At 41.7% G+C, this 24668-nt stretch overlaps 1 protein-coding gene across 1 annotated transcript in view; it reads left to right on the forward strand.

The window, feature by feature from the left end:
* Positions 1–10146: 10146 nt before the first annotated feature.
* The window catches only part of LOC115473943 (serpin B10-like), a 68871-nt gene continuing 54349 nt past the window's right edge, over positions 10147–24668 (forward strand). Inside the window, exons 1-2 of the mRNA XM_030209157.1 lie at positions 10147–10217; positions 23224–23413. Of these exons, the coding sequence (XP_030065017.1) occupies positions 23246–23413 (168 nt within the window). The 5' untranslated portion in view covers positions 10147–10217; positions 23224–23245. The remainder of the gene's footprint in view (positions 10218–23223; positions 23414–24668) is intronic.

Consider the following 24668-nt stretch of genomic DNA (forward strand, 5'->3'; position numbering starts at 1 on the left):
CTTGTACATGAATGTAGCTAAGTGAGCTAAGAAGGCCCATTTGGTTCAGCTAGCATGTCCTTGCCTCTGTCTACACTAAGGAGCTGATTTAGAAAAAGCTGTGCTTTAAGCCATGTGCTGATGACTAAGCATATACCCTCCCCTCCCCTCCCCCCTCCCCACAATATTTGATGCTATTTAACCAGTCAGCACTTAACTGACTATCTGCTGATATTCAACGGGGGATAACCAGCTATCCCCTTCTGAGTATCCCCAGTAAGTGGCTAGCAGATAGCCGGGTATATCGGCCGATATAAGCGGCTATCCGCCGATTACTAAAGCTAGGTTAAGATTCATAGTTGGCCGTGTGAAAACATGGGGCATGTTTGGCCAGTTTAAGATAACCGGCTAAGTCTGAATATTGCCTTAACTGATTATGTTTAAACTGGGCAAAAATAAACCGGATATTTAATGCCGGACACCAGAAACAGCCCGGCATTGAATATTCGGGCTCAGCGCCAATTGCAGTAGTTAGCTAGTCTTAACTCTCTCAGTCATGGTTTCTAATACAAAACTGACACAAACGTTTTGCTCTCCAATGCAATAATTAAAATTACCACCATGTTAAAAAGTGTGCTCTGTCAGAAATAAAACCCCTCCCTTCCTATCAGTACATGAGTGGTGATTGGCTCAGGCACCAACAGGAAAAGAAACATTAAAACAAAAGCCTGCTGCTGTATGAGGGTTTGCCTTCATCCATTCAAAATCCCCCCACCCAATGATCCCCTACTACTACTACTACTTAACATTTCTAGAGTGCTACTAGGGTTACACAGCGCTGTACAGTTTAAGAAGAAGGATAGTCCCTGCTCAAAGGAGCTTACAATCTGAAGGACGAAATGTCAAATTGGGGCAGTCTAGATTTCCTGAATAAAGGTATGGAGGTTAGGTGCTGAAGGCGACATTGAAGAGGTGGGCTTTGAGTAAGGATTTGAAGATGGGCAGGGAGGGGGCCTGGCGAATGGGCTCAGGGAGTTTATTCCAAGCATGGGGTGAGGCGAGGCAGAAAGGGCGGAGCCTGGAGTTGGCGGTGGTGAAGATGGGTACTGAAAGGAGGGATTTGTCTTGAGAGCGGAGGTTACGGGTAGGAACGTAGGGGGAGATGAGGGTACCCCCACCCTTAAAAGTAAATCCCTGGTAGTCTGGTGAAGTCCCCGTCCTTTATTCTCCCTGACTCCCGAAAAGTAGATCCTGGTAGTCTAATCAACCCCCAACCCTTGTAACCCCTGTGAAAGTTCAAACTCCTGGGATCCCCCAAGGTAGATCACTAGTAGTCTTGGAACTCATGACATTCCTGTGACTACCCCCAGACCTCCCAAAAATAGATCCTTGTAGTCTAGTGGACCCCCTTCCCTTATGCAAATCTAGAGGAAGAGGGAGGAGCGATACCCACTCACTTCTTTCTGCACACTGCTATCTTCTAAAATGACCCTGTAGAATGCATCCAAGGATGCACAGCTGGGGGGGGGGGGGGGGGGGGGGTTAGGAATTGCTCTTTTGGAAGAGGGTACATGTGGACGGAAATGAATGGACATTGCTCCTGCCTCTTCCTCAAGGTACATGGGGCGGGGTGTTTGGGGGTCCTTTTGGATATTCACAAGGGGGTGGGGGAGGGAGACCACTACCCTACCTGTTATCTATATTTGAGAGATTGGGGTATCAAATGGTGGGGGTTCACTAGACTACCAGGTCTCTACTTTTGGGAAGATTGGGGAATCGGGGCATGGAGGGGAGGGTCTTTCTGGGATAGAAAATTAGGAGTCTGATGTCCCCCCAGGTGCTATTAATTCTATTCCAGTGCAGCTGCTGCCGAAAAGTGTAATGCTTCTATGCAGTGTTGGGCTAATCTTAAAGTCTTCTGCAGCAGTTCTCTGCATTAGGGTGGAGGAGCTAATAGCCTTCATTTTAATGTGTTTTGTGCTCGTGTTTAATGCAATAGTTTGCTTCTGTACAAAAACTTTTCTGGGTCAGGGACCCAGAATGTTTAGCACAGATTTTGCACTAACTGTGTGCTTCTGTCTGCGCTAGCTTTTTGCATCACCCTCTGATTTAGCTGAGGCTATTTGACAATTTGTTTGCTATACAAACTTGAATACCTGGAAGAAGTTACTCCTCATTTTTATATTTACCTGAGGAGAATTGCCAAGTTAGAGGGGTGATAAATTACTAAGCTTCAAGAGTCACTAACCTGCATTCCTCAGCAAGACAGGTTAATAACTCCTACATTAAGTACAAACTTGCAGCTAAGAACATCATATAGCTTGACAGAGCACAAGAGTACCATCTACACGAAGAAAACAACCTCACCTCTGGCTTGCCATTGCAATTTATTTAATCATACTTTTGATCAGCTTAAATGCATAGTATTAAAACAGATAAAGGAATCTCAGGGACACATTGGTATAAATAAAAATACATCTGCTTCTTCAGAATGAACAACGGTGGATCTTCAGTTTGAACTCGCTAGCCCCGGCAGGTTTAAATGGGAGAATAGAGTGGTGTCATTTTTTCTAACTAACAGACTATTATTCTTCTAAGCAATGGAGTCTTATTTTTCGTTGTTCCTTGAAGCAATGTAGTCTCATTTTTTCAAGATAATCTGTAGCCTTATTTAATGTTTCACTATTTTAGTCTGGCTCATGATATTTGTACCTGCCCCTTTAAATCCTCCATTTAAAAATTTTATATGTTTTATTATTTGTTGCACATTGTATTTCAATGATTTCTTTATATGTAAAAGCAGTTGATAAACTGTGGAGTTAAATATTGAGGTTGATATTTAAAGCGACTTAACCGGCCATAAATGGCTTCTGGTCAGTTAAGTTGCATATGTGGAGCTATCCACTGATATTCAGTGGCACTTAACTGGTTAATTCTTCTATTTTGTGGGTGGCCTGGGGGCAGAGTCAGCACTTGTATGATTAAATGTCGATATTCAGCACTTAACCACCTATATTATGTGGACAAATTGGACCAGACACGGTCCGTGTTTCGACGCTCAGCGCCTGCGTCAGGGGTCACGAAGTGTAGCAGAGTACGTACTGCTGTATTATAAAGTTCAGTACGTTTGATGAAAGCAATATGCTGCGCCGCCATGCTGTCCCTTCGCATAAGATCAAGCAGAGAGATACTCTCACAGACAAACTCCGTCAGTCACGAAATCGGTTTACTTGACTGATTTCGTGACTGAAGGAGTTTGTCTGTGAGAGTATCTCTCTGCTTGATCTTATGCGAAGGGACAGCACAGCGGCGCAGCATATTGCTTTCATCAAACGTACTGAACTTCATAATACAGCTGTACGTACTCTGCTACACTTCGTAACCCCTGACGCAGGCGCTGAGCGTTGAAACACGGACCGTGTCTGGTCCATTCAAAGACTTGTTCCTCAAAACGCATGATTAAAGGTTTTATTCCCCCCTTTTTTGAAGGCTCCTGCTACTTTTTGTTTTGCTCTGTGGCCAAATTGGACCACATAATAGTCAGTCCTATCTTTATGCTGAATTTTGCACTTAATTGCATAAGAGAAAGATAGCATTTGCCTCTTGAGCTGTAATGTCGTGGCGTCTTTTTGACAGTTCGAATATCTCGGCTACTGTATTACTAAGGGCCCAGATTGCTACTGCCCCAGATGCAGGTTCCATAGAGCCGATTGTTGATTACTTTTTGCTCTTTATATAGTTTTCTTTTTATTTGAAGTTTAAATAAAATTAAAATGAGAAATTCATTAGTTTAAAAAAAATCATTACAGCTGAAGAGGCAGATGATTATCCTACAGTTTGTGCTGTAGATCTGAAATAGCTGGAGGCTATAAGAGATCTCATATCCGGTTTACCATATTGATGATGACTCAACGCTGAATGTATTACGATTTAGTTTAAGTAATATATAAATATTTTTTATCATTGATGCTCATTTAAAACACTTCTCCTTTTCTTCTCTATTATACAGATTATTTTTGGGAGTGCTGAATCATTATACAATACAAGATTGCACAAAATAAGAATGCATCACCAATATAATTCTAAAACAAAAATAGACCAGTAAAGTTAAGAAGAAACAATATCATATAATCCCAGTGAAACATTAGACCACTAAAGGCCTCTTTTACAGAGCAGCAGTTCCCTGTACTGCCGCTTTGCTGCATGCCAATCCAGCCCTACCGCCAGTCTACCGCAGGAGCTCGGTGGTAGTGCCTGCCCCCAATGCGTGCCATTTCCAGTGCTGAAAAAATACTTTATTTTTTAGCACTGGGGGCTTACCCGGTGATAATCAGGCAGCCCCACTGGGTTAGCACGGGAGCCCTTACTACTTCCTAAATCAGGGGTGTAGCTACAGGGGGCCATGGGGGCCTGGGCCCCTGCAAATATCGTCCGAGCCCGTGGTTTGGCTGGTGGGGGTCCCCAACCCCTGCCAGCTGAAGTCTTCTTCAGCAGCGGTCTCCGGTGCAGCCGCATTCACTGCCTGCCCCCTGCTCTTCTTTCTTCTTGCTCTTCCTGTGCACGCTGACGCTGAGCGTCAGCGTGCACAGGAAGAGCAAGAAGAAAGAAGAGCAGGGGGCAGGCAGTGAATGCGGCTGCACCGGAGACCGCTGCTGAAGAAGGCTTCGGCTGGCAGGGGTTGTGGACCCCCATCAGCAAACATATTTGTTTGTGAGGCGAAGCAGTGAGGAGGTGAGGTGAGGCGTGGGGGGGGGGGGGGCGAGGAGGCGAGGTAAGGTGAGGTGAGGTGGTGGGGGGGCCGAGGCAAGGCGTGGCGGCACTCAAAATGTGCCCCCAACTTCGGGCTCTGGTCTCACCGTGAGATCTAGCTATGCTCCTGTATAAATAGGTGGCGATAATTGCTCCCCTTCGAAATGGTCGTGCAGCAAGTAGTCCTTTTATCCACTGTGGTAAAAGGGGGCCTTGGCACATGGCAAATCCATGCACTGACACTACTGCAGGGCCCCTTTTACCGTAGCTTGGTAAAAGAGGCCCTAAATGTTTAATAGGGAAGAGAAAGAAAAAGGGAGTAAAGCAATAGGAAAAACAGATATAACCATGAAAAGACCATTAGCGTGATCACCCCTTAAATTACTCCTTTCTCTTGTACATTAGCCTCTGTGACCAAATTGACCAACTTCTTTGAATCCAGAAAAACCCTGAACTGTTCCGGCAATTGAAAAACATATTTAACATCAGAGTTGAGTATTGAATATAACATTTACAAGGGTATCTCAGTTGAAAACTGGCACCCAAATCTCTTATCTCTTGCCTCATCCTCTCTCTTCAGTGGCCTTTGTAACATCGGGGTATGCCCATATCTTCTGACACATTAACACAGTCTAAGAATTCCTAAAATAAAATATATTCAGGGGATGGGACGACTTCCCTATGAGGAAAGGCTAAAGCGGCTAGGGCTCTTCAGCTTGGAGAAAAGGCGGCTGAGGGGAGATATGATAGAGGTCTATAAAATAATGAATGGAGTTGAACGGGTAGATGTGAAGCGTCTGTTTACGCTTTCTAAAAATACTAGGACTAGGGGGCATGCGATGAAGCTACAATGTAGTAAATTTAAAACGAATCGGAGAAAATGTTTCTTTACTCAATGTGTAATTAAACTCTGGAATTCGTTGTCAGAGAAGGTTGTAAAGGCGGTTAGCTTAGCGGAGTTTAAAAAAAGTTTGGACAGCTTCCTAAAGGAAAAGTCCATAGACCATTATTAAAAGGACTTGGGGAAAATCCACTATTTCTGGGATAAGCAGTATAAAATGTTTTGTAGTTTTTTGGGATATTGCCAGGTATTTGTGACCTGGATTGGCCACTGTTGGAAACAGGATGCTGGGCTTGATGGACGAAAGACCAAAGGTCCATCAAGCCCAGCATCCTGTTTCCAACAGTGGCCAATCCAGGTCACAAATACCTGGATTTTGTTCAAAAGTGAAAGACACCAAAAATGTTGCTCTAATATTCTCTTCAGCAGTAGTGCTGTCTAATATGTCTGTCAAATTCCCCAAATCCAAATGATCCTGTGGTCTCAATCATAGATACTCCTTTGCGTGATCTCACAGGTAAACAATATGCTCGATTCACAGGGGGAACATTATCAGAGGAAAAATGAAGGACTTCAATTACATATTTTTTATACAATCCTCAAGGAGTTACTCCAGGTGATTTGGGGAAATTCAAAACCCTCAAATGTAAATGTCTATTATAGTTCTCAAATTGCTCTATTTTACAATGAATTAACCCCGGTGGGGGGGGGGGGGGGTCAAAAATGACCCCATGCAGTATTTATGTTGGTGCATGATGACTTGAGTACATTTTGAAGATCTTGCTTTTTGTGTTTCTTTTTCATTATTTTCTGCCTGTTATTCTGAGCAATCCATATTTCACAATTATTTGCTGAATGGCAACTGTTGCTTCAATACTGAGTTCCACTGGAGTCAAAAGTGAACCAATTAAGTAGCAAATCTACTCCAGGGGGAATTCCACACAACTCGTGAATAAACTAATAGACACAACACCGGTGACCACAACCAGCACAGACGCCCCATCGGCAGACAACCTTGCCAAATACTTCAATGAGAAAATAATAAAACTACGATCCACGTTACCACTTAATAATACTGATCATGAAAAATTCATGGATTGTCTTGACCCAACTCTCAGTGAACACCCAGCAGATCGAATCTGGATTAACTTCGATCTACTAACTGAAGAAACCATCACTCAAGCAATCAACAAATTCTCTAAACCCCACTCCTAACTGGATATGTGCCCCAGCAATCTAATGAGGTCCGCCCCCAAATGCTTCATAACAGACCTCACGTCACACTTGAATTACATGTTACAACACGGACTCTTCCCCAAGGACAAAGGAAACATACTTCTTACACCTATACCCAAAGACCTAAAGAAAAAATTATAAGTGACACATCCAATTATCGACCAGTAGCATCCATCCCCCTGATAGTCAAACTAATGGAAAGTATGGTAACCAAACAACTTACTGATTACTTAAACAAATTCACAATATTACATGAATCACAGTCAGGATTTCGATCCAACCATAGTACTGAAACAGTGATAACCACTCTCATTACCAAATTTAAACAATTAATTGCAACCGGAAACAATGTGCTGCTCCTACAATTTGACATGTCCAGCGCATTCAACATGGTCAGCCACCAAATACTCTCAAACATCCTAGGCTACTTAGGGATTGGAGGAAACGTACTAAGATGGTTCAAAGGCTTCTTAACAGCTAGAACTTATCAAGTGATTTCAAAATCAAAAACGTCAACACCTTGGAAACCCGAATGTGGAGTACCACAAGGATCACCACTCTCACCAACCCTTTTTAACTTAATGATGACACCTTTAGCTAAATCACTATCCAACCAAGGACTCAACCCGTACATCTATGCAGACGATGTCACGATATACATCCCGTTCAAGCACGATCTAACCGAAATCACAAATGAAATCAAACACAGCCTCCAAATAATGAACTCATGGGCGGACGAATTCCAACTAAAGCTAAACGCAGAAAAGACACAATGTCTCATCCTATGCTCACAATATAACACAAATAAACACAATACCATAAACACCCCAGATTACACCCTTCCGGTCTCTGACAGTATGAAAATTCTGGGAGTCACAATTGACCGAAATCTCACACTTGAAGACCATGCGAAAAATACAACAAAGAAAATGTTCCACTCAATGTGGAAACTTAAAAGGATCAAACCTTTCTTCCCAAGAGAAGTATTCCGCAGCCTAGTACAATCAATGGTGCTAAGTCACCTAGACTACTGTAATGCCATCTATGCCGGATGCAAAGAACAAATCATTAAGAAACTTCAAACAGCTCATAACACAGCAGCTAGACTCATATTTGGGAAAGTGAAATACGAAAGCACTAAACTCCTAAGAGAAAAACTACACTGGCTCCCATTAAAAGAACAAATCGCATTCAAAGTTTGCACCATGGTCCACAAAATCATACACGGGGAAGCCCCGACCTACATGTCAGACCTTATAGACCTACCTACTAGGAACGCAAAAAGATCAACATGCATATTCCTCAATCTACACTACCCCAACTGTAAAGGACTAAAATACAAATCCACATACGCAACCAGCTTCTCCTACATTTGCACGCAACTATGGAACACACTACCAAAGGCCATAAAAACAACGCAAGACCTATCTTCCGAAGACTACTGAAAACTGACCTGTTCAAGAAGGCATACCATAAATAACCATCCTAACTATTAAAATAATAAGAATGATCGTGAACCAGACAGAACCGAACTCTTTATCACTTGACTGACCAACCTCATTACTATCAACGAACAAGCAATACCACTTTAATACTTATGCCGAAAATTATTTTTATATAATTGATGACCTAACAAAGGTTACAAGCTAAACTATTACTCTGAAACCTATGTGAAATACCATAATGTATTCTTCTTTATCATGTATGTACGCACCTTAATGCAATACCACTTTAATCCTTATATTGAAAACGATTTCTCTATAATTGATGATCTAACATATGCTACATTACAATCTATCACCATACTGTATTCTTCCTTATCATGTATGTACCTTAATGCAATACCGAATGTAATTCTGTTACCGGAAATGGCAATCGCCACTACGGCAAATGTAAGCCACATTGAGCCTGCAAATTAGTGGGAAAATATGGGATACAAATGCTACAAATAAATAAATAAATAAATAAACTGTGCTCTGAGTTAGGCACAGTTTATAGAATAGTGTATAGTGCTTTCATCCACGCCCAATATTTAGGCACAAGGATTTACACCAAATGAATCCTGGTGTAAATCCTCAGGTGAAAATTAGGCACAGATCACCCAAATTCTATAATAGTGCATGCATCTTTAGTGAACACCCCTGACCCACCCATGCCCCTCCCATGGATATGTTCACTTTTCAGTTGCACGCTAGAGAATTTACACATGCATGTTTGCAGAATAGCACTTAGCAAGATGCACATGTAAATCCAAATTGTTGCCAATTAACACCAATAATTGTTAATGCCAAATTATAGGTGCTAGCAGGCTCATTACTCTATTAAAATGTGCGTGCAAATTGGGCATGCAACGTTAAGTGCCATTTATAGAATTTCCCTGATTATGTGCAGTTACTTATTTTATACCTGGAACAGTGGAGGGTTAAAGATATAATAGGAGAAAATTCATTGGAGAGGCTATATGAAATAAAGCCATTACAGAATAGGGCAGATCATATGAACTGAAGCCACCTCCCTGGGAAAATCAAACAGCTAATTAAAAAACATCTTAATAAACAAAGCATGTGTAATTGAAAATGGGCCATAGGGCTCTACATTTCTTTTTCCAGTCTTGGTTTTTTAACTCTTTTTTAGTCTGTCTCAGATGACCCTAGAACGCTGAAACACTGAATTTTATTACACTGTGTCCAAAATTCCCCATATTGAGACAGATTGCTAAGAATTTTTGATTTCTGTTAAAATTCCTCTGAGAGTTTGCCATTCAGCGAGTCATCTTCATTTTTCCTTCCTTTCTTGTATGCTAGTACATGTGCTGACAAGGGATAAGATGCTCAATGAAATACTTCACTGAAGTAATGGAAAGTATGCATTATATTACACAGTTAATAAGGCAACAAGTCTAAGTTATTCAGTAGCTCAAAAAAGTCCTTGCAAGGTCTTGACGTGTCATGTTCAGATTCTGTGCACATAGCAAAGTGCTAGAGTGCTGTTTAAACCTACCATTAGAAGTTGGAATCAGCACTCAGGAAGTCGTATTATTAGGAAATAGAGTTAAAGATGTATATTTCTGTTTGTGACAATAAAGCTGAAGCTGTCCCTTCCAACTTTCCCCAGGCAGATCTTTGCACTGGGATGGAGAACTGGGTGAGAATTGAGAATGGTGGGCACAGGGAATGCCAAGCTCTGTTATTGCTCTGATGACAATGCTATTACAGTGCAGAATGTCTCATTTTGCTTTGCCTCTAGGCTATTTTCTTTTTTCTACCTAAGCTGAATCATTCTGAAAAGAAAAAAAAAATTGGAGATAGACCAACAGGCGTGGCCTTTCCTCTATATATTTTCAGCACACTTCTGTATGTGAAGAGAACCAAGCCAGAAGCTAATTGCTGACATCTTTTCTGAAGAAAGCCAGGTAGAGTGCTGTGCATGCATTAAGCTCTTTCTCAATGATATCATCTAGTCTGTGATTGAAAGGCCATGGAGAAAATGCAACAAAGGAAACGGAAAACTGAAGTTTGAGGAAAACAGTGTAGCTAGTAGTATTCAGGGTAAACTTTGGAAAAATAGTCTGTACTAGGGGTGATAGATTTATTTATTGTAAATGAACTTATCTTTAAAGTTTAGCTAGTTTAAAAGAAATGGGGGACACCTTTTCTTGCCGTAAGACACTGTGGTTGTTGGAAAATGAACTTTCAATTTTCCTGCTTCTCAGATAGGAAAGGAATATATTATTTGTATTTTTAATATTTTGATTTGATTATGACAAATAATTCTGTTTCCAAGTGTCTTCTAATATGGAGTCCACCTCAGTTACTACAGTACTTAAGACAATCTGAGAAAATTGGTATTAAACAATTCTCACTCACCCCCTGCTTTTCTTGTATAGATGGCTTTGGAGGGGAAGATTCAAATTGGAATGGAATGGGAATGATATACTTTTGCAACTACATTCAAAGTGGTTTACATAGTATGTACAGGTACTTATTTGTACCTGGGACAAAAGAAGGGCTAAGAGACTTTGCCCACAGTTACAAGGAGCTGTGATGGGAATTGAACCTAGTTCCCTAGGATCAGAGGCTACTGTACTAACTACTAGGCTACTCCTCCACTCCAATTTCTCTAGCACTTACCTAAGGGAGTCATGTGCTAAAGTTAGCAACATTGTTAAAGCACATTAATTAGTGAAGAGGCCATGTTCATGCAAGGGCCCTGAGACAAGTAAAGTGTATTATGTGCATTAGCACCTGCTATTAGTAAATGAACCCCTAAGGAAAGTAACACCAAACTTCAGTTAAATTTCACAGTCTTTCAGACTTTGAACCTCTTATAATATTTCACTAAAATGTATTTGTCTGGTCTGCTGGTCTTTGCTAATTGTAAACTCCATGGATTAGGGAATCTCTCTGATGTTTAGCTTACACCACTGTGTTTCCACTGTAGCACCATAAAAATGTTCAGTATTAGTAGTAGCGGTGATACACTGGCAATGATATGCTTATACATAAGGCCTTGGATCCGATGTCAGCAGTTAAAATACATGCCTGTTAAATTTTAGTAAGAACAGAGGTTATCTCTAATTAGTATTTTTAGAAATCAACATTTCTATCTATAAAAAATTTAGAGGACTTTATTCTCAAGTTGTTGGAAAAAGTAAAAATAGCAAATAATTTAAACAAAACGGTTTAGGAAGTCAAGTACTCCACTCTCTAGCTTAAAAAGTTGTTAATAGTTAAAAATGAATAGCTACAATGAGTGTCAATAATTTTAATTATTTGGATATTGCTCACACCTTTTCAGTAGTAGCTCAAGGTGAGTTACCTTTATGTACACTGGACATTTGATTATTAGCACCCAATTATTAGCACTAATTGGTTTGTTATTCAATTAAATTACACACATATATTGGTTACTTGCCCAAATTTGTGTTTGCAATTTTAAGCACCATTTATAGAATTTCAGGGTTAGCGCACCTGTGCTAGCAGCAATCTTGATATTTAAAGGGCACTTCTATAACTGGACACCTCCATTTAGGTACCTCGAGGATGTGTGGTAGGAGCCTAATCTATAAAGGAATGTAGATGCATAGATTGCATTATAAAATCGTAGCATAACCCTGTATTGTTGCACCCTAAAATCTAGGCACTTGCATTTTATATCATCCGACAGCCATAGAACTGGTATAAGTGTGATTGCGTAAGTGCAGCAGGGACACGTGTTACTTACTGCATCCTCTAAGTTATGTGGTGTAAGTGGGAGCCCACCTATGTCCAGCCCATGTTCCTCCCCTGTTTATGCCCCCTTGAAAATACACACTATGTAAGTTAAGTGAGTACTTGCAGAATAACGCTTAGGTGGCATGGAAACATAAAGATAAGTGGAGTGGAGGAGCGGCCTAGTGGTTAGAGCACTGCCCTTGACATCCAGAAGTGGCTGGCTCAAATCCCACTGCTATTCCTTGTGATCTTGGACAAGTCACTTAACCCTCCATTGACACAGGTACAAACTTAGAGTGTGAGCCCTCCAGGGACAGGGAAATACCCAGTGAGCGTGAATACAACTCACCTTAAGCTTAAGGTGTGAGCAAATTCCAAATAAATAAGTGCACACATATTCACATATATGCTAGAATTCTAAGCATTTATACATGTAATATACACATATAAAGGTTATACAATTTCTCCATTAATGTTCAGTCAGTTACTGTGCACTAACTGCAAATGCTGTCCATGTCCACTCCACTAGTGCTGTCCAATTTGCAATGTGAATCAATTCATTTGGGGAAAAATTGTGACTTTCCCCACCTACCTCCTGCTGTCACCCAAGCTGCTACTGCATCTGTAGAGCAGCAGCAGTGGTAAAAGAAGCTACTCACCATGGGGCCAGATTCAGCATTTGGGGTGAACAAAGAGGGGACAGAGGCTGGATAGAAGAGATAGGGTATATAGAGAGAGGGCAGAAGCTGGATGAAAGGGGACAGAGAGCAGATGGAAGGGGAGAGAAGGACAGCAGATGCTGGATGGAAAGGGGAGGGAAAGAGGGCAGACACTGGATGGAAGAGGGAAGGGGTGGACAAGAGAGAAGGAAGGGAGCTGCTGGTCCTGGGGGAGGAAGGACAAGAGGGGAGGTGGACAGGAGGGAAGGCGGAATAAGGAGAGAAGTTGGACATGAGGAGGGATAGGGATGTAGAGGTGTAGTGCTGGACATGGGGAGGGGGATAGGGTCACAGAGGAGTGCTGCTGGACATGGTAAGAATAATGACACAGAGAAGGGAGATTCTCAACATAGCAGGAAGATAGGGGCAGGGACACAGAGGGGAGCTGAATGATGAACATAGACAAAAAAGAAATGCCAAATACACCAGGAGACCCTGAGAAAAGAGTTAAGAGAAGACAGAAGAGAGCAGAAACCAGAGACTGGGACCAACACAATTACAAAAATTAAAAGACGAGACAGCAAATGTTGAAATATGAATTTTAGTTTCAATTTATTGATAGTAGACTTAAAGAACTGAATCAAATTGAATTTAAAAATCGATTCATATGAGTGAATCAAATCCAATCAAACTGAAAAAGTTTGGCTGAATTAGACAGCACTAATCTCCACCAATGATCCGCTGCATTCCTTCCCCAACACATGCAAAGAGCGTGAGTTTTTTTTTTTCTTTTTAGCCTTCTGGCCTGTTTCTCCAAATGCTCCATTGCTCATCTTCCAATGTGGTACATATCATTCAGTGTAAAAAAATGTAACGAAGGATGCTATATTGGAGAAACAGGCCAGATGCTTAAGACAAGATTCAATTTACATAGACATCACATGAACAATACTGGTGCCAGTAGGGTTCCCACGCCTGTTGGTCAACATTTTACAGGACCAGGACACTGTACCAGTGACTTCACAGTAAGAATCCTGAAAGGTAACTTTAAAACCATACAAGAACGTAAGACCTATGAAGTCAGAATGATTGAATATTTTAACACCCAACAGAAAGGACTTAACAAGGATCTGGGGTTCCTAGCCCATTATAAACCATAAAGCTGTATGTCTCTGTTGATCACCCTCCCCTCACCTATCCACACCCATCCTGTTAGAATATCAATGATATGCTTTGATGTCCCCATGAATACCTCCTACCCACCCCCATCCTCCCACCCTGTCAGACTGTCATAGTAATGCTTGAATGTTTTCACTTATATACACTGTCAGCTAGCACATTTGCTTATTTCCGATCTGAGGAAGAAGGGCGACCTTCGAAAGCTAATCAAGAAATGTATTAAGTTATGTCCAATAAAAAAGGTATCATCTTATTTTCTTTTCCATGTTTTATTTTGTTTGATTTCTATTGAGGCTTATTTTCGAAAGAGAAGGATGCCCATCTTTTGACACAAATCGGCAGATGGGCGTCCTTCTCACAGGGTCGCCCAAATCAGCATAATCAAAAGCCAAATTTGGGTGTCCTCAACTGCTTTCCGTCTTTGGGACAACCAAAGTTCACGGGGACATGTCGGAGGCGTAGTGAAGGCTGGACTTTGCTTGCCTATCACATGGGCATCCTCAACCCATAATGGAAAAAAAAGGTGCATTCCTGATGAGCACTTGGATGACTTTACCTGGTCCTGTTTTTCTTACAACCAAGCCACAAAAAGGTGCCTGAACTGACCAGATGACCACCAGAGGGAATCGGGGATGACCTCCCCTTACTCCCCCAGTGGTCACTAACCCCCTCCCACCCTCAAAAAATCTTTAAAAATCTTTTGTGCCAGTCTCAAATGTCATACTCAGCTCCATCACAGAAGTATGCAGGTCCCTGGAGCAGTTTTAGTGGGTGCAGTGCACTTCAGGCATGCTGACCCAGGCCCATCTACCCCCTACTTGTTACACTTGTGGTAGTAAATGTGAGCCCTCCAAAACCCACCAGAAACCCACTGTACCCACATCTAGGTGCCCCCCTTCACCTGTAAGGTGGTGTACAGTTGTAGGTAGGGGGTTTTGGGGGGCTCAACACACAAGGTAAGGGAGCTATGTACCAGGGAGCAATTTCTGAAGTCCACTGCAGTGCCCCCTAGGGTGACTGGTTGGTGTCCTGGCATGTCAGGGGGACCAGTTCACTACGAATGCTGGCTCCTCCCACAACCAAAGGGCTTGAATTTGGTTGTTTCTGAGATGGGCGTCCTTGGTTTCCATTATCACTGAAAAATCAGAAACGACCAAGTCTAGAGACGACCATCTCTAATGAAGACCTAAATTTCAAGATTTGGGCGTCCCCGACCTTATTATCGAAATGAAAAATGGATGCCCATCTTGTTTCAATAATACGGATTTCCCCGCCCCTTCGCCGGTACGCTTTGCCAGGACGTCCTCAGCAAAACTTGGTTGTCCCTTTCGATTATGCCCCCCTTTATGAACTACTGGATCTATCCCAGGATATTGAGGGAGCTTAGAGAGGGTCTGGCGGGTCCTCTTAGAAACTTGTTTAATAAATCCTTGGAGACAGGAGAAGTTCTGCGGGATTGGAGAAGAGTGAATGTGGTCCCTCTTCACAAAAGTGGTGACAGAGAAGTAGCGGGAAACTACAGGCCAGTAAGCCTCATTTTGTTGCTGAAGGAAAGGATAGTGAATTTCCTGGAATCCAATGGGTTACAAGATCCGAGGCAACATGGTATTACCAAAGGTAAATCGTGCCAAACGAATTTGATTGAATTCCTTGACTAGGTGACCAGAGAATTGGATTGAGGAAGTGTGCTAGATGTAATCTACTTGGATTTCAGCAAAGTCTTTGACATGGTTCCTCATAGGAGGCTCTTGAATAAATTTGACAGGCTGAAGTTAGGACCCAAAGTTGTGAACTGGATTAGAAACTGGTTGATAGACTGACTCCAGAGGGAGGTGGTCAATGGATTTCTCTCAGAGGACGGAAAGGTGAGTAGCCTCAGGGATCAGTGCTGGGGCTGATTCAGTTTGAATATATTTGTGAGTGACATTGTTGAAGGGTTAAAAGGTAAGGTTTGCCTTTATGCAGATTATACCAAGATTTGTATTAGAGTGGACACCCCGAAGGGAGTGGAAAACATGAAAAAAGGATCTGCAAAAGTTAGAAGAATAGTCCAAAGTTTGGCAGTCAAACTTTAATGCAAAGAAGTGCAGAGTGATGTATTTGGGGAGTAGAAATCCAAGGGAGCCCCATGTCCTAGGAGTTGAGAGGCTGATATGCACAGACAGGGAGAGAGACCTTGGGGTAGTGGTGTCTGAGGATCTGAAATTTTCAAAACAGTGTGACAAGGCAGTGGCTATAGCCAGAAGGATGCTAAACTGCATTGAGAGAGGTATAACCAGTAGAAGAAAAGAGATGTTGATGCCCTTGTACAAATCGTTAGTGAAACTCTACCTGGAATATTGTGTTCAGTTTTGGAGGCCGTACCTTGCTTAGGATGTAAAAAGACTAGAAGTGATCCAGAGGAAAGTGACAAAAATGGTATTGTGTTTGCATCAAAAGGTATTTGAGAAGAGATTAGAAGACCTGAATATGTATACCCTAGAGAGGAAAGAAGGGACAGTGGAGATATGATACAGTAATTTTAATACTCAAAAGGTATTAATATAGAAACAAATTTTTCCAGAGAAGGGGAAACAGTAAAACTAGAGGATATGAATTGAGGTTGAGGGGCTGTAGACTTAGGAGTAAGTGAGGGTGGTTGAAGCCTGGAATGCCCTTCTGAGGGAGGTGGTAGAGACAAAAATGGTTTTCTTGTTTGTTTCAATATTATTTGTCAAACATAAAATCCAATGAAATATAAAATCAACTAGATACATATAACCTGCATCATTTAAAATCCTTTGGCATAATGAATTTCTCTCTAAGAAAAATTCAGAAACAAACAAACAAAAAACAAACACATTTGGGAGAAGGAATGCTTTAGTGGTTTTTTATTTTGGTTTTTTTTGTACGTTCTGCATAATAATAGTAACAGAAAGCAACAACCTTGCTTTTCTGATATGAGAAAACAGAGGATTCCTCCCCCTTGGATAAAAGCTTCTCTCCTTTATCTAGGGTGTATTATGCAACGCTATTATGTTAGGGCATGCCCTCAAGATTGTTATTATAGGGAATATTTCCCAGAGCCATAAAAGCCTGAAAAGACAGATTAATGTATGTGTTGCGTCAAAGCTTATTTAATTAGGCTTATTAAAGACACTTCAGCAACATGTCAACTCTACCAGCTACATCAAGCTGCCTGGTATGTCAAGAAGAATGTGTGAGGAATGTCTGCCTTCCCTCCCTGCAAATGTGCACCCTGTTTCCAGGCACACCCTTTTTTTTTTTTCCCATCCTTTCCACAAGTCTTAAATTTAAGAAGGTGAGGCACCAGTGGAACTGCTTTGGCTGTTTCCACTCCTTAATTGAAGTATGCAATGAAAAAACAAGGCCAGATCTGTAATGCAAGTATTTGTAGGAATAAATCAACTGTGACTCAGAAGGAGCAATTTTCAAAGAGAATAAACAAGTATTTATCACTGAAAATTTTTCCGGACCTTCGGGGTATGGGGGGGGGGGGGGGGTATGTGTTTGCACCACCAGCAACCTGCATACATTTTTCCACTAGAAAAATGAGCAGCATTGGGGCAGGACAGGGATAACCCAGAGAAAGTAAGCACAGGGATTTTATTTGGACTCATCACTAGCATAACTTGCAACAGATTTTCAACAGAAAACTGTGGGGAGTGTCTCTTTGAAAGTCAGTTTTTACATAGGATTCAAAGCACCATGGAGAGACTGAAAACTGGACTTTCTATGCAGTAACCCCAGTGTATGATAAATGTGAATACTTAGTTTCCAATTGTGCCTATAGGAGGTAATTCCATAAGGAGTTGCCCAAAATTAGGTGGCAAAAAAACATATAAATGCCAGTATTCTAGTCATGTATACACATTTGTGAACACGTACATGTATAAATAACAACAATCTGGCAACATGTTATTCTGTAAGAATTCACATATCTTCAATATTGCATATTTTGAGGTGGGCACTTAAGGCAGAGTCTGGGTAGAATGCACACTTACAAAATACTATCCAGCCAATATTTAGTCGGCAGCAGTCAGCGTTTTTTTTTTAATGCTCACTGTCTCTGGCTAAATTAGTCTCCAGTATACAATGCTGGGCCATGTCCAGGACCAGCACTGAATATCCAGGGCTAACTGACAGGGCCCTGGCCACCGGAGCTTATGAATATCAGCCAGGATCTACATGTGACTCTGGGCAAGTCACTTGACTTAACCCTCCATTGCCTCTGGTACAAAATAAGTACCTGAATATATGTAAACCACTTTGAATGTAGTTGCAAAAACCTCAGAAAGGCGGTATATCAAGTCCCATTTCCTTAGCTTTTAAATTTTTAGCTCTCTGATCTCCCCCCAAACCCTCCCCTCCTTTTCCCCTGACCTCCCCTCCCCATCCCAGTAGGCTTCGCTGGCCTACATGATATCCCTGATGGTCCAGTGGGGTGAATAGGGGCAGGAGTGAAGGCCACTCGGTCCTGCCTCTTGTGGCCACTAAAAGAATGGGGGTAGGTTCTAGAGGGTGTGGGAGGGGGTTTGCGACTCGCTGGCAGTGGTGAGGGCAAACAAAGGAGGGGGGCTTTTGGGAGGGAATCGGGAAGCAAAAAATGTTTTGCAGGTCCTGGCAGATATTCATTGCTAGGACCCCATAGCTAGGCCGGCCAAAGTTAGGACAGCTTTTGACCGGCCTAGCTATGTGGATCCTTGGCTGGCCTAGTTTTGTGGCTTCTGTCACTGAATACTGCCATTACCTGCCTAATGGCCAGCTTCTCCCCAGTGCTGCCCCCTGTACCGCCCCTGTCCTGTTCACTTTAGGCATGGGCGGTTAGAGGTGATATTCAGTGGCACTGCTCAGTTTAGTGCCACTGAATATCGTCAGTAACATAGTATATGAGGGAGATATAGACCTGTACAGCCCATCCAGTCTTCCCAACAAGATAAACTCAAAATATAAGGTATAATGCGATACTACATTTGTATACTTGATCTTGATTTGTCCTTACCATTTTCGGGGTACAGACCGTAGAAATCTGCACAGCTCTGGCTTTGCTTCCCAATTACTGGTTTTGCCATCTAATCACCTCTAAGCTTGTTTAGTTTCACACCTTCTATACAGGATTCCTATGTGTTTCTCCTACACATTTTTGAATCCTATTACCCGCGTGAGGGCATTCCAGGTATCTACTACCCTCTCTGTGTGAAAGGTTAAGCAACTCAGAGTGATTTAAATGGCCTGGAGCTTCTCCTTCTCACTTGCTCCAAATATCCGGCTCTATAAGTTGCACTCATATGTCCCAAATCTAGGCACAAACATTTACACCAACTCTATGACTGGTATAAGTATTCATGCCTAAACACATACATCCATATTGTAAAGGCTCCTCGCTCTGGATCACCTAGGGAATGCCTCCTCCCCCACTGAGGTCAAGGGACTGCTTCAGGAAATCCAGCTGAAGCTCGTTCACTGCTCCACTCTCCTAGGACCCTCTCCGCACTGATAGGAATTGTGGGTCCTTCAGGCCAAGGATACACCAGAAGTCTCAGGGAGAAGGCTCCGCCCTGCTGGGCATAGCTGACCCAGCCACGGACCCCCCCCTTCAGATCCCTTGAGCAACCCCCTCCAAACTCAAAATAATGACTCGGCAACTCAGTCAGGGTCCATATATCAGTTTATGTACCCCCCAGCCAATCTGCAACCCCAGTAGTTCAACAAGGCAAAACAAGGTTCAGACTTCTAGCCGTTTCTGTAAAGCAGTTCATCCCAAACATTTCTCAAATCCCAACAGTTCCTGTAAAGCAGTTCCCCCCAAAAGGGTTCAAAATCCCAACAGTTCATGTAAAGCAGTTCCCCCAAAAGGGTTCAGAATCCCACCCAACTTGGCCAGTGCTATCCCCCAGCCAGCACTTCCCCTTTGACCCGCCAGGGAAAACCTGCTTCTCAGTTCTCCTTTGGAGATAACCACCCTTGGCCTTTTTTCACCCAGCCTCTATACCAAGCCCTCAGCTGCTGCTTTATCTCACCTTTGAGTTTAGCCAGAGCTGAGATATCCATCGGCTCCTCCTGTTCTCTTGCCTCTCCCTTTTCTGCCCCTTGCCAGTCCATGGGTTGCTCCCCACACCCTTCTCCCAGCTGCCCCTCCTTTCCTTGATTGGGCAGATTCAGGACCTCTTCCCTTAGCCTAGTTCTCTGTGTCAGGTTTTTCCAATTTCCTGCTCTTGTCCTTCTCTCAACATCCTCCGGGGGCTGATGGGAATGGAAGTCCCTGCTGCGATGGTATGCCTCATTCAGGGACTACTGGGAAATGTAGTCCTGCATTCTAGGCCATGCTCTTAGGGACTGGTGGGAGTTGTAGTTCTCTCCTTTCTCCACTTCTCCGGGGAATAGGATCTGCTCCTTTCTGTAGCCCTGTCTTCCCCCCTACCCCCCTAATATTCCTTACAATATATACCCAGTTACACTATTCTTATATAAAGGAAGGTTGGCACCTGCTTTCCTTTATAGAATAGGCTCCAAATAGGAAACCTCTAGGCACCTACATATAGACACCCCTTTCTAGAATTGCCCTCATATTACATAACAAAATATCCACTTTTAATTTTGTACCATGTCATGTGCCTTTAAAGAATGGCACAAAACAAAAATAAAAGTGATTGGTGTAAGCAGGAATGATGGGTCTGCATGTAGGCACACAAAGCAGCTGATTGTGAAAAAAAAGTATGAATGAGGAAAAGTGCTAGAGGAAACATGTGAGGATAATGTGTTAAAATAGCATGGAACCACCCAGAATTAAACAAAAAGTCTTGCTGCCTCATTATGTTTTGGTTGTGCAGTACATTCATGGGAAATCTGACTGGACAGGGACGTCTCTGTGGCCATTTTTATACAAATGATGCCAGACAGACGTATTTGTGTCTGGTTTTTTGGCGTTCATATTTTGGACATTTTATTTTGGAAAATGGCTGCTCATTTTGGACGTTTTCAGTGCAAGAACATCCTTCTCACGTATTTTCGAACAGGAAATCCCAATGTTTTTCCTCTTCAAAAATGGCTGTCAGATGGACTCTTTTTTTGGATGTTATGAGCAGGATATCCCAGTTTTGATTTGGACATGATCTCAAAAATTCCCCTCCACATGTGTCTATTACTGCACCTAGGCACACAGACTTAAACCTGCCATTGACATGGTGTAAGATGGCATGTCTACACATGGGCATGCCAATAACTGCTTGTTAAGTGGCAATTATTGGTGTTGTTTGGCTTAACTAATTAAGTTGCATGTGCAAATCCAGAATACGACTGGATTTGTGCACAGAACTAGTCTTGCTGTATAGAATCTGGGTGTAAATGCTTCTGTGTTAACATCAAATTTGGTATTTAGGGCATGGTATTTCTGGGTATGTCTTTTCTCTGCCCATGCCCCATCCACTTGCACACTCTGATGGCAATTCTGTAAAGTGGTGCCCCAGTCTAGGTGTTCCAATACAATTGTATAACTCCATCTTGGCACAAAGATTCTGTTATAGAATACTACCATAAAAACAATGTCTTCTCTTGCACTTAACTTTCAAGCAGACCCTTTATCTGCTTGAAAGTTAAATACAAGAGAAGACAGTGTTTTTATACATAAAGAAACATTAGAAAAAGAAAAAAAATATAAAAAGTTATTAAAATGGATGGTGGAAGGTTTTTTTTAGCCATTGATGGAATTCAACCAGGCTTAATATAAATAGGTACATCATCATTTGTGGTCAAAAGCAGAGGCAAAGTCAAGTCTGAAAATGGAGGGTATAGGTGGGATTTGCCTCCTATACACCCCAAGTATCTGTGGTTACTTGAAAGCATATTTTTGAGTGTTTGAAAATACACTGAATGGCAGCCAATTACCCTTTCACTTTACAGCAATAGATATTTAGGAAAGCCAACTATTTAGCCAGTAGGCCAAAATTCATGGGGTTACTTTCACCTCATGAGTGAACAAATATGGTACAGTAGTTATCTTAGCCTTTCATACTCGTGATCAAAAGAACTACACAAAACCCACAGAAGTGGAAGAACACAGGAATTCCACAATGGAGTACAAGGAAAGAACGGAGTGGGAGATGGATAAAGGCTCTTCAATGACAAACCTTGGAACACCCAAGCATTAATCAAACATTTTTTATTGATAGTAGCTAAAGACGCGACACAGCATGTGTTTCAGCTAAAAGTGCCTGCCTCAGGAGTCTATAAATAACAAATACAACATTAAACTAAATAAATACCTTGAACATTTTTACTTATTGTATTTATATTTTTATTGCATTATTTTTCTATTGTTCCATTTTATGTTGCTTGGAGTTTCTTAATGAAGTTTGACGCTGTATTTATTTCTTATTATAGACTCCTGAGATAGGCACTATTAGCCAAAACACAGTGGTGTGTTGAGTCTTTAGCTACTATCAATAAAGAGTGTTTAATCAGCACTTGGGTGTTCCATCGTTTGTCTTTGAAGATCCATTATCCATCTTCCACTCCGTTCTTTCCAGAAGACCTTCACATCAGAAACTGGCAACCTTAGATATTGCACACATTTAGCATTTGTGTAACAAAAATAATTAGTTATGATTTGGGGGTTGGTAGTACTACTTTTTTTTTTTCACTTGAAATACTACTCTGTTCTGTCTGGCTTATTGCCTAACTTTTTAGATTTTGTCCTGTTCAAAAATCTAATTGTACCAAACTGCTATCAAATTATAGGCCTTTTTTTTTTTGTTACTAAACTGTGCTAGCAATTCCTGTGTGGCAAGTACGATGCAGCCCATTCAAATTGAATGGGCTGCGGTGCATTTGCTGCACCAGGAATCACTAGTGCGGTTTAGTAAGAGGCCCTATATTTGTCAAACGCTCATCTAAACCTTAAAACCAAGGAGATATGTGACCATTTCTTGATATCTTGCTGTTTTTGTAGATACAGAAATTTGCATATGGCTATGAGTAAAACCAATGAAAAGGTAGCTTTCAAAATGCTTGATGACATCATAGCATGCACTGACCACCATGAGATCATAACTAGACTGATCTTTCCCCTGCGGGGAATAAAAATAACAGATTGGGGTATCAGAGGTTCTTGAAAATGGATGAGTCAGGAATTAGGGATATTCTACTGTTTTTGTCAAAATTATGAATGAAACGAGATCAATGGTTCAAATTAAATTATTTTTTTTAAAGGAAAACGAATATTAAAATTCATACACATATATAGATAAATATTTAATATACTTGAATTTTGATCTTTGATGACTAATATAAGAATTTCAATGAATCAGACATGAATAATAAGAACTTAACATAAAATGAATTCTGGTATGCATTGCTTTTTCTTTTCTAGATTGCTCCATTTTCATCTAATAATGGAAGATCTCAGTGGAGCAAACACCACCTTTGCCCTTGACCTTTACAAACAATTGGCTAAAGCTGATACAAGCAAAAACATCTTCTTTTCACCCTGGAGCATTTCTGCAGCGGCAGGCATGGTTTATGAAGGAGCCAGAGGCAATACTGCAACCCAGATGGCAGAGGTAGGCCAAAACAAAAATATTAAACATTCAGAGCTATGGAAAAAATAAAGACTTCTTTGCCATAGTTAGTCACTATTGTTAGTACCAAGTATGATGCTTGTTTTTGATTTTACAGGGGCTCCAGTTCTTAGCATACAAATTAGATTAAGATTCAGTCTAATGATTTTAATGCCTCCTTTATTTAGGGAAATCAGAATTTAGCCAGGCTCTTGCCTTGTTGTAAAATGCAGAGATGCACAGGAGGGAATATTAACCAGGCAGTGCCACTAAATATCCTCTCTGACTGCCACAGAACTGTTCTGGCAGCATCGGGGCAGTGTGGGGGGACAGTCTGGGATGGGCTGGGATTATGCGGGCCTGACGATATTCAGTGCTGACTCCCAAAAAGGTAACTGAGCATGTAGGTAGTCCTTAAATATCAGTCCTAACTTTACCCTGTTAGCTATGGGGGTATGGCACTGAATATTGTATAAAACACCCATTAATGCTGGCTAACTATTAACCCTATAGATTTCAATACTCTCCCACCAATTGTTGCATCTTTGCTTAGGCACCAAGATAGCACTTTGATGGTTAATTTTACACTTAGGGCTCCTTTTACTAAGCGGCAGTAAGCCCAACGTGGGCTTACCATTCACTATACAGGAAGTACCGCCGGGCTGCTGTGGTAGCCCGGCGGTACTTCCCACCCCTAGCATGCCTTCATTTCTGGAGCTACTAAAATGTATTTATTTATTTATGTAGCGCCAGAGTGTACCCGGTGGCATAGGAGTCAACTTTTCAAAATGATTGGGGGGTGCTGATTTTTTTTTTTTTACAGGTGGTGCATTCCCCCCCCCCCCCCCCAGTACCTTAGCATCCTGTCTGCTGCAGTCTTTACCTGGACAGTGGCAGCGCCACTCAAAGGCTGCCTGCAACCTGTACCAGGACTTCTTCCCTGAACAGTCCTGCCCCTCAGTCCCCCTGTACTGTGCAAATATAAAGAGATGCAAATTTCAAAAACTGACATATTTCAATCACTATACTATAGGTTAACAAATACAAATAAAACAAAAAATGGAAAATATGATAATATCATTTTATTGGACTAAATACATTTTTCAATTAGCTTTCAGAGGCCAAAACCTCTTTTCTTAGGTCAGGACAGTATACTGCTGTTACGTCCTGCTCCCTGCCCTTCAGCTGTTGACACAGAACAGAAATATTTGTTAAGCAATTCTGCCTTACCTTTATCATCTTCTACATATTCTTCCCC

The sequence above is a fragment of the Microcaecilia unicolor genome, chromosome 1, assembly GCF_901765095.1.
Source record: "Microcaecilia unicolor chromosome 1, aMicUni1.1, whole genome shotgun sequence".
In the NCBI taxonomy this organism is placed as follows: domain Eukaryota; kingdom Metazoa; phylum Chordata; class Amphibia; order Gymnophiona; family Siphonopidae; genus Microcaecilia; species Microcaecilia unicolor.